The sequence below is a fragment of the Schistocerca piceifrons genome, chromosome 4, assembly GCF_021461385.2.
Source record: "Schistocerca piceifrons isolate TAMUIC-IGC-003096 chromosome 4, iqSchPice1.1, whole genome shotgun sequence".
Classification (NCBI taxonomy): Eukaryota; Metazoa; Arthropoda; class Insecta; order Orthoptera; family Acrididae; genus Schistocerca; species Schistocerca piceifrons.
The window spans coordinates 482,578,534-482,589,255 of NC_060141.1; the positions used below are offsets into that span (position 1 = coordinate 482,578,534).

Genomic DNA, 10,722 nt, shown 5'->3' on the forward strand with positions numbered 1-10,722 from the left:
CATTGGTACGTTAATCTTATTCTCACATATATTCAGAGATATCTTTGTGGCTATTTACAGGAATATGGTAATCTTATCAGGCGCAAACTGAAACTTGACTATAGACTGGTACAGAGAAATGTATAACTCGTACATACTGTTGCAGACAAATGCAGACTGGTACAGACAAATGCAGACTAATCGGAGGTCTGTACACTCGTTATAATACCTCGCGCTTTCATGTATCACTGCGGGAGTGTGATCCGCGAGGAGAAAAGGTTCTACGTTAGCAGCAATCTCATTGGCTGCGTTACATATTAATACGCGGATCGGCGGAAGCAGAATTTGGTGCGTCTCTATGGCAGCGCCATCTCGTAGTGCGGAGACGGACGAGCGCTGCGCCTGCACTGTTGTGCTTAGCAGGGCGCGCTCTGGTGGAGAAGTTGTGTACGCGCTGACTACGCGGAACTATGTACACAACACCATGTTTACTTTCCAGAAACATTGTGAAATCTTCAATGCATTGTTTATAGTTACAGTTCAATTTTTAATTGTGGTGGAACAGAATAGAGATTTCTTTACATACAGTAAATTGGCTATTGTATTCGTTGCCCATGTCGCTATCAAAATTCTGTGTTGACAGATATGCTAATAAATAAAGAACCCTGTGTCACTGCTGATCAAATCTATTCGTGTTCCACTTTCAAATAGAGCAAGGGAAGACGTCTGCCGCGATTCTCACACAAGATATACACTGGAGAGTCAAAGAAACTGATACACCTGCCTAATATCGTGTAAGGGCCCTGCGAGGACGCTGAAGTGCTGCAACACGAGGTAGCATGAACTCACTAAATGTCTGAAGTAGTACTGGAGGGTACAGACATCAAGAATACTGCAGAACTATCCATGAATTCGCAATAGTATGACGGAGGTGGATACCTATTTTGAACAGCACGTTGCAAGGCACCCCAGATATGCTCAATAATGTTCGTGTCTGGGGCCAGCGAAAATGTTTAAATTTGGAGCAAGGTTCCTGGAGACACTCTATAGTGGTTCTGGACGTGTGGGGTGTCACATTGTCCTGCTGGAATTGCCCAAGTCCGTCGGAATGCACAATGGACGTGAATGGATGCAAGTGATCGGACAGGATGCTTATGTACCTGGCACCTCTCAGAGTTGTATCTAGACGTATCAGCGGTCCCATATCAACCCATATGCAAACGCTCCACACCATTACAGAGCTTCTACCAGCTTGAACACTCCCCTGCTGACGTGCAGGGCCCATGAATTCACGAGGTTGTCTCCAAACACGGAAACGTCCATCCTCTCCATACAATTCGAAACGAGACTCATCCGACGAGACAACATGTTTCCAGTCATCAGTGGTCCAATGTCGGTGTTGACGGGTCCAGGTGAGGCGTAAAGCATTGTGTCGTGCGGTCATCAAGAGTACACGAGTCGACCTTCGGCTCCGAAAGCCCATATCGATGATGTTTCGTTGAATTTTTCGCACGCTGACACTTGTTGACGGCCCAGCTTTGAAATCTGCAGCAATCTGCGGAAGAGCTGCACTTCTGTCACCCCTAAAGATTTTCTTCAGAGGTCGTTGGTCCCGTTATTGCAGGATCTTTTTCCGCCTACAGCGATGTCGGAGATTTGATTTTTTCCCGCATTCCCGATACTCTCGGTACACCCGTGAAATGGTTTTACGGGAAAATCCACACTTCGTCATTACCGCGGAGATGCTGTGTCATGCGCCGACTATAACACCACGTTTAAAATCACTTGAATCTTGAAAACCTGCCATTGTAGCAGTAGTAACCGACCTAACAACTGTCACAGACATTCTCTTCCCATACAGGTGTTGCCGCCCGCAGCGCCGTATTCTGCCTGTTTACGTATCTATGTATTTGAATTGGCATGCCTATACCAGTTTCTTTGGCGCTTCAGTGTATACTGATGGCAGTATGATTGTTCGCAGTTTGTCGGAAATGACGTTTCTCTGTATTTTATCATCAGTGTTTCGTGAAATAAACGTATGCTTCGCACCAGTGTTCCAATTTGACTCTACGGAGTATTTTCGTAGTACTCCCACGTCGATCGAACCTGCCGGTAACAAATATAGCCTCGCTTTTGAGTTACTTCGATATCTTCCTTTAATCCAAACTAGTGTGGAACCCAAACATTCGAGCAGTACGAGCAGTACTCTAAACTGGATCGCACTATCGCTCTGTATTAGGTATTCTTCTCAGATGAACTACACTTAACTAGAATTCTACCAATAAACCGAAGTCGACAATTCGTCTTGGCTACAACCGATCTTATGTGTTTATTGCTTCTCATGTTACTTCGCAATGTTACGCCTGTATACTTAATCGACATGATTCTGTAAAGCAGTGTAACATTAATACGGTCATCTAACATTCCAATACTAATTTTCCGACTCATCTGATTTTACTATGATAACCGTTGGCCAAAACGCGTTAGGACATTAATAAAATATCAGGGGTCAAGGCAAATGTAAAATTCAATTAGTTACGTCTATTCATCACCGTTGCATCTCTTGTTGCTGCCATGCAATACAGTTGGATCATTGTAATATGAAGTAATTGTAATATGAAATAATTGTCCGTAGTTAAATATCTGTATTTGAAAGAAGATTACCTGTCACTACTCAAATACCGTTAATAACAAGTTTTGACAGATTTTTCACAATGAATCACAGTCATGGGGATCACAGTCATGTAGAACTTTTTGAGAGAAATTTGCGCTCTTTGACTGTCAGTTGCTTTCATACAATCATGATTTCAGCTTTATAGCCACTGTCAAGTGCAACGTGAAATGTCACAAAATGTCCGACATGCTTGAATGACGTGTCATTGTCGAAGTAACATATCTGGCCAGATGTTGGACATATTCTAACATTTCAACTTGAGCCTGACAATGACTATGAAGCAGAAATCACGACTGTTTGAAATAAATGAAAGAATAATGAATAATTTACAGCCAAATGTGAGTAATTTATTTGAAAAAATATGTAACCTACTTTATAATAACAATCACGGCCGGTGAGCCTTTCATCCAGAAAAAACCAGTACTCATTCGTATGTGAAGATGCTACATGTTCTTTCGGACATGTCCGAAAGAGCAGATACCATCTTCATACGGGTAAAGCTTACTGGCCAATGATTTTCTTCAGTGCGGATGCATTCATATTGCCCGAACTCTCACGGGAATCGGTAGATTGACTGCCGCGAGTAATGAGGATAGTGGGCAGGAGCAGTACAAATGTAGTGTGTGGACAGTAAGCTGGAAATGGGGGTCTCACGGGGAGCGTGCTTTAGATAAGTCCTCTGTGTACTCGATGATTCAGACAGATATAGCGTCTGCCATGTAAGCAGCAGATCCTGGGTTCGAGTCCCGATCGGGGCACACATTTTCAACTTTCCCCATTGATATTTATCAACGCCTGTCAGCAGCTAAAGGTCTGGATTTCTCGTAATTTCAATATTCACTCGAATCACTCAATACACACGGCGTGAACTTCGTCCATGTCGTTTCTTGTTCGGCCATACGTGAGCGGCTCCGTTTGTCAGTATTAAGAGTTGTCTACACATATATTTAATTATCTCGCAGGATTTTGAACAATGCTTGCTGTACATTTTCCGTGACGCATGGTCGTTATTATTCTGGGCTGCGAACTCTCAAAGGTTGCAATCGTGTGTATCAGTCAACGATTGTGAGATAAACAATGACACGAATTACGAATGTCATCAAATACTTCTACTCTGGTGAGAATGAAAATCAGGAAACGTTGCCAACCCTCGTCTCGTAGTAAAATCTTAGTGTAAAATGTCAACACCTTAGTGATTTCGCTCTGGAAACATTGAAGTTGCTGGCAGATCGGTATACAGCTCCTTCCGCCGTTCTCGAACAGTGTTTTACTTAAATTAAGTATCGAGCAATACCATGTTTCGACAGGTCTAGTAAATTCTTCTTATTGTTATCATGCAGTACTGTAGTGGAAGGGTCGCAAGGTACGTATAAAAACCCCCAAATTTGAAAATGTATGCTAAGTTATAACTGTGTTCAGGGACTCAGACTAGTTGCAAGGAGAGTTCTTCCAGGTGCGTGCTCAATATATGTCGCAAAGATTTAATCGCCCACTTGTTACCATTTCTAGTTCTAAATTTTCTCTAGAATACTTGCATATTAGTCGGATCACCGAAGTTCAGTGCTGTCGGTATTGCCTAGCACTTGGATGAGTGATCAGCACTTGTGAGGCCATTCCAGTGACGACCATCTGTTGAGGTTGAGACGATGGTCAGTCGGTGTCGCTGGGTATTCTGAGGTCATAGGGCAAGCTTATAGCAGCGCGTTGAAAACCGATTTACATTTTAAGAAAAGCAACTTTGCAATGGATTTATCCAGCACAGATGGTAACCTATGATTTATAGAACGGTTTCAAATTATAAAAAAATAGTGGCTGAAAAGCATTCCGTTAACTGTAACGGAACAAAACAACACAAAATGTGGCCATGAAGAAGGAAGCTAACGATCACGACAAAGCAACACTTACAGTTTCTAGGAAATCAGTCTTACATCTATGACGAAAGATGGTTTCCTCGAGACAATAAAGCTTCTTTCCTTTAAGAACAGCTTTAGTTTACATAGGTAACTTTGGTACCTAAACATGTGGTTCAAAAATGGTTCAAATGGCTCTGAGCACTATTGGACTCAACTGCTGTGGTCATAAGTCCCCTAGAACTTAGAACTACTTAAACCTAACTAACCTAAGGACATCACACACATCCATGCCCGAGGCAGGAGTCGAACCTGCGACCGTAGCGGTCGTGCGGTTCCAGACTGTAGCGCCTTTAACCGCTCGGCCACTCCGGCCGGCTAAACATGTGGAACTTCTCACAATGAGAGCAGAACACAACAAACAGCGGAAAGAGTGCTTCGACAGGCTATATTGTTTTTAAATTATAAAGGTATAGTACACCACAAAAGAGAGCTCCATGATTAGAAACTAAAATATGCAATACGAAAAGCGATGAAACTCACGAATAAGTAAGGTGTTAAACGTTTAATCAAGGCTATGTTGTTACTATGCTCAAATCTCGGGAGAAAGTGAAAGTCATAAAGGCGTCCTAAATACGCATTATTGTCAATTTCTTCATTTTTCCTGTCAGCATTAAACAAAAAGTAGTTTTTGTATCCTACTTTCTCCTACAAGCTCCGTGTAGCCTGTTGAATTCATACTGAGTTCTTTCCTGTTTCTCGTTTCACTTTTCCATTCATAATGGTTGACGAATGAAAAACGATCACCTAACCGACACTAAGTGGCAGTTGTGTGACTGCGCTGTACGTGAATAAGCAGACGAAGCGGGACACGAATGGAACACCGCTGAAGACCTATTTTCAGCAAAGCATCTTCCCAACTCACTTGTCAGTTGGTTAGCATCGCTTCCCGTAATATTGGAAGCCCAAAGTTCGGTTCGCGACCCACAGTGTATAGAACCAGATATACTAAGCCTTGTTAGGCAGATGGCGAAATGATCAATGGGAATGTCTTCTTTGCAGCGCGAAAAAGAAACCACCTTGGCTTGAAACCGTACGAATTCTTCATTAAAAAGAATCAGAGGGCTAACTCTTTGTTCCAAAATTCTTCCTAAACCAGCAAAATTTTCCATCAGTGGAACCGAACTGAATATGTGCCGGTAAGGGGCAGACACATTAAAACCGAACACGTGGCATAAAACACAGTCTACGATACAAGTAGCCCTACTGTTATTACGTTTCGTTACTGTCAACACGGTGGTAAGGGAAGGACATAGTGCCACGTCACAGGTGCACCAGTTGTTGAGTTACGACCCTTGGTTGTTGGCGGACTGATCTAGTGAGGTCGTCCAGTTGTCAAAGCATCGAGCAGCTAGCGCCTACGATTAGACTATCCTTCAGTATGCTGTTTAGAAGGCGTTACCTGCTGTCCTCACCCGCCCGCTACATGTACGGCAGCCGGCCACTGTGGCCGAGCGGTTCTAGGCGCTTCAGTCTGGAACCGCGAGACCGCAGCGGTCGCAGGTTCGAATCCTGCCTCGCGCATGGTTGTGTGTGATGTCCTTAGGTTAGTTAGGTTTAACTAGTTCTAAGTTCTAGGGGCCCATAGTGCTCATAGCCATACGTGGACGGCGGTGATCACATGGAAACAAGTTCCTCGGTCGTGGAACCAAAATCGGACGAAGGCTAAGATGCAGCGATTTCGTTGGGAAGCACTAAATGATTTCCTGGATCTGTAACAGTGTGATTTTCGCATCTTTGTCGACCTGTAGAAAGACACGCGTGGTCGTCGGTTTCAGTTGAACGAGAAAGTGCAAGAATGGGTGCGGTTGTGGACCGTCAGCGGTCGACCGCGTTCTACGGAACAGGAATTGATCGTCTCGTCTCCCAGTGGGATAAATTCCTGTGGCGACTGCTTTCGACTGAAACCATGGATCCCGTGATTAAGGGTTTTTGTTTTCAAAAATGTTCAAATGTGTGTGAATTCCTAAGGGACCAAACTGCTGATGTCATCGGTCCCTAGACTTACACACTACTTACACTAACTTATACTAAGAACAACACACACACCCATGCCCAAGGGAGGACTCGAACCTCCGGCGAGAGGGGCCGCTCAATTAGTGACATGGCGGCTCTAACAGTGCGGCCATTGCACCCGGATTTTGTTTTCATTTGACTGCCCTTCAGACTTGCCTAATGACGAGTCCTTACAGAAGTTGCACATTTGAGTGATATTTCGTTCAACCATCCAGCAAATATCACTTATCCTGATAGTCGCATGCTGTTACACACATTATTCGCGCCCAAACGGGTGGAAAACTTTCTCAGTACTTGTTATATTTCAGCCATATTAACATCATTCCTGTCACTGAAATGGAGAAATATTGTTTCACTTTGGTGAAAAGTGCTCTGTAATCAAAAAAGCTTCAGTAACTCATTAGCATGTTTGCTTCTCAATAATGTAACAAAAGATTGGGGACTTCAAAAACTACACATGTCATCCCATGTCAGGACATTTGCGCTACAAGAACGTTGCATTGTCAAAAGAGAGCGCATATTCCGTCCGGATTTCCTGCAGACACAGCTACGCTGCAGTAGGGGTAACAGGTGGTTCACAGTGTGCGAGTGAAATGACGTGGCAACTGGAAACGTACTCTAATGTTGAAATTCACGAGTCTTGTTGGCAAAACGGTTAAATTTCACACCGATTCGCCACGAGGTTGTGGCTGTATGAGTCCAAAAGCAATGCCTCGTCTAGTCATAGCGAAATGGTGAGACAATTTGACTAAACCCTCACAGACGTGCCTGATGCGCCTCGGGATGAAAGACCACCGATACTAACATAGGCGACAGTTTCCAAACAATCGCGGAAGAACATTTGGTAGGTGTGAGGAGGGGAGGGGAGAGGGGAATTAACTTTTCAACGACGGGGACGTCCACACAACTTTTCTCTAACGACTCCACGACCGAAGAGCGAATTTCTATCGTCTACGAATTGAACGACTCGAAGAGGAGCTCGAGCGTTGTTTACAGAGACTTGGTGACTATGTTTAAAATAGTATCACGCATTTGTGTTACTTTGAAATGTATAGGGTGTCCAAAAAGAATGACCCGATTTTAAATAGAATTATTTATTAGGAAGAAGGGCTTAATACCAACAAATTTCATACTAAATTACTCAGAAAAGACAGAAGTTTATAAAAATCCATCATAAATGTTCAATATGTCCTCCATCGCCTGCATGGACGACATCTGGCCGATATCCGAATTCATCCCAAACTGAGCGTAAAGTGTCTTCTGTCACTGAAGTTACAGCAGCTGATATTCTGGTTTTTAGTTCGTCAATGTCACGAGGTAAGGGAGGAATGTTTAGCACGAAATCAAATATGAAACGCCCGCTGAACTGCGATGACTGATGGAGTACGACTAAATTCTATAACACAATATGCCTTAGGTTGCGCGGACGCCTTCACGAGACTGGCTGCACGCTCCACTTCAGCGCTCGTAGCGACATGTAGTGTTTTTTTCTCTGAAACTAGACCATGCCAATTACATTTAGCGCTGTTTCAGTAACCTAGTGACATTTGTCTCAATATTATTACAAGTTAAAATCAGGTCATACTTTTTGGAACCCCTGTACTACAGGCTTCACTAAAAGTTTCTAGGCCTGATATAAAAGTTGTAACTTGTTTTTTGAAGTCCCCTTGTACCTCGTGAACGATTCAAATCCCACTTTCTTATCTATGAGCTGCATTGAATAAGTAATTTCGCTACTTTACATGAAACATCTGGCACCGTTTATCTCGCTGAAATAATTTTATTGACGTTCTACAATGCTTCTGTCATTTTTCTGCATCGTCGCTATTTTTCCGAGCTTTTTTGGTAACGGGACAAGAGTTTTTTCAAACCATCGTTGTACCAAGTCGCGTCCCGTACTCACAAGTTCTTTGCTCGTAAATGGAACTTTACTGTTGATGTCAATACTTCATCGGTGTTGAATTGCTTACCTCGAAGATAACTTTTGAGGCGGGGGGTACATGGGAAAATCTTTGAGGCCAAGATGCGATCAATGTGGAGGTTGCGGTAACACTTGCTAGTTGAATCTTCCGAACCTAGTTCGAACCATTTGAATACTCATACAATCATCCTCATAGTTGCTATGATGCGAAAAAAAAAATGAACGACAGAGTGCAACTCACAAGCGGACACACTTTGTAGTGGTAACTCCATGCTAACTGGCAGAGTAATGGCGAGATAATGCGGTATGCGTTGTCAGTACATACGAGTCGAAAATAAAATGTGTTACGGACACATTTTATTTTGCAGAGAACTAAAGTACGGAAACATCTTTATTCGACAACCCTCGTATTCCTCAGTGCCTCCTTCATTAGAGTGATTTCCAGTTCTTCAATAAGTAATTACTCGCAGACTGTTTTTATTCGCAGGTTAGACATCATAGGGAGCTGAGGCACTAAATCAGTCGAAGCAACAAATAGATAATTGAAAGCTGTACACACTAAAGTTCGTAGGTTAGCAAATTTTCGTAAGAAAAGTTGTTGATATTCTAGCACGTCAGGAATTTACACACGGAAATAATATGGGAAACGTAATATCTGGGTAAACTGCAAATGCAGTCAGCAATACAACTAGTAGTATGTATTTGCAAGGAAACGCGCGGTTGGTCTACAAAGAGGCCCATAAAAAATTAAAAAAATAAAGAAATGATTAGAGCATTCGTTTAACCTTGTCTTACCTATTAAATTGCTTACCATTAATATTAAATTAGAATGAATGTTATGGGCAAAGGCAGCTATCATTTTGCAATTTGTGGATGTAAGAAAATACTTGTACATAAAGAGCCGTGAAGTGAGTGAAAGTTGGCTATGGTTCCAGGGAACAAGTACGAGCCATCGATAGTGGAGACTTCGTATAAGGTGCATATGAAGCTCACTATCCGTTCGGTGGGCCCAGCTGACTACGGGCAGTACGTATGCGTCTCCAAGAACTCGCTGGGTGACACCGAAGGAGTCATCAGAGTGTACGGTAAGTCTCAAGTTCAAGGCGTGATATTATAGCTTGTAGCGAGAACAGACACACTAGTAGCAATGTAGCAATTCTATTTTTCACTATAAGGTTTCGAATGAAATTGTCAAGCTGGGACATCTCCCTGTTCAATTAACATGCTAAAACATGATAAAATATTTTAGCCAATTTTTTTCTGTATGTGATTCACTTCTCAACAGAGCAGGCCTCAGCTGCCTGATCATAAGCTCACCAGGCCAAAAATTAGCCGCCCCTAGAAGAATCATTATAAACATCATTTAATACCGTGTAATTCCGCGTCTGGACTTAATACCGACTTGTATTCGGTTACGATGCCTGTCCACAACGGTGTGTAAGTTCGTCGCATCCAGGTTAAGACACTAGCAGAGGGTTTCATCACGCAACTCTACCAAATAACAGGATGCTGATGTCGGTGTTTTACCCGTTCATCCAACATGTCCCACACGTTTTATGTGGGGTTCATGTCAGCTGATTTTGCAGGCCAGACGAGATGCGGTAGGGTGGGGGAGTGTTCGGGAAACCAGTCACATATTCTTCCAGCCCTACGGACTTTGCTGTCGTTGTCTTTATGTGCCTGTGTGAACAATAGCCTCTTGCTAGGTGATCGACTCTAAATGTTCATTGCATGCAGTTCCCATCCCAGTGATCTCTCGCTAACAGGTTGAGATTGACATTTATTCACCGCTTGCAACAATTCATGTGAGGTTTGGTAACGATTTTGATTCACAAGCCGCGAAACGCGCCTCTGGTCACTGTCAGTCCGCCCACAATTCTGACGTCGTGTTTCGTGGCCACATGTGTTACGTCACTGTTTTTAACCACGTCGAGCAGTCCGCCGCGAAATACCAATAAATCCCGAAACTTCATACGGTGTATGACCACGGGCAGGGCCAAACGCGGTTGCCCCATTATGACATTCTGCCACCCCCTTACATTTACTCACGTTTCCGTAAAATGTCCGCGTCAAACATAAATGTCTGATTGATCGGTACTGCCTTATGCTCGCATAGAAGCAGTGTGTGCTCGGCTGACCACGTGACTCTATTACCGTGCCATCTGTAAATATTTAACGAATCATCTGTGCCTGTACACTGGGGCGACTAATGTTTTGCCTAT

The 10,722-nt window shown here is 43.2% G+C and overlaps 1 protein-coding gene across 1 annotated transcript in view; it reads left to right on the forward strand.

Moving 5' to 3' along the window:
- LOC124795931 (protein CEPU-1-like) overlaps nucleotides 1-9,805 on the forward strand; it is a 383,857-nt gene extending 374,052 nt beyond the window's left edge. The window contains exons 7-8 of the mRNA XM_047260012.1: nucleotides 9,436-9,585; nucleotides 9,786-9,805. Coding sequence (XP_047115968.1) covers nucleotides 9,436-9,585; nucleotides 9,786-9,805 — 170 coding nt within the window. The remainder of the gene's footprint in view (nucleotides 1-9,435; nucleotides 9,586-9,785) is intronic.
- The last annotated feature ends 917 nt before the right edge of the window (nucleotides 9,806-10,722 follow it).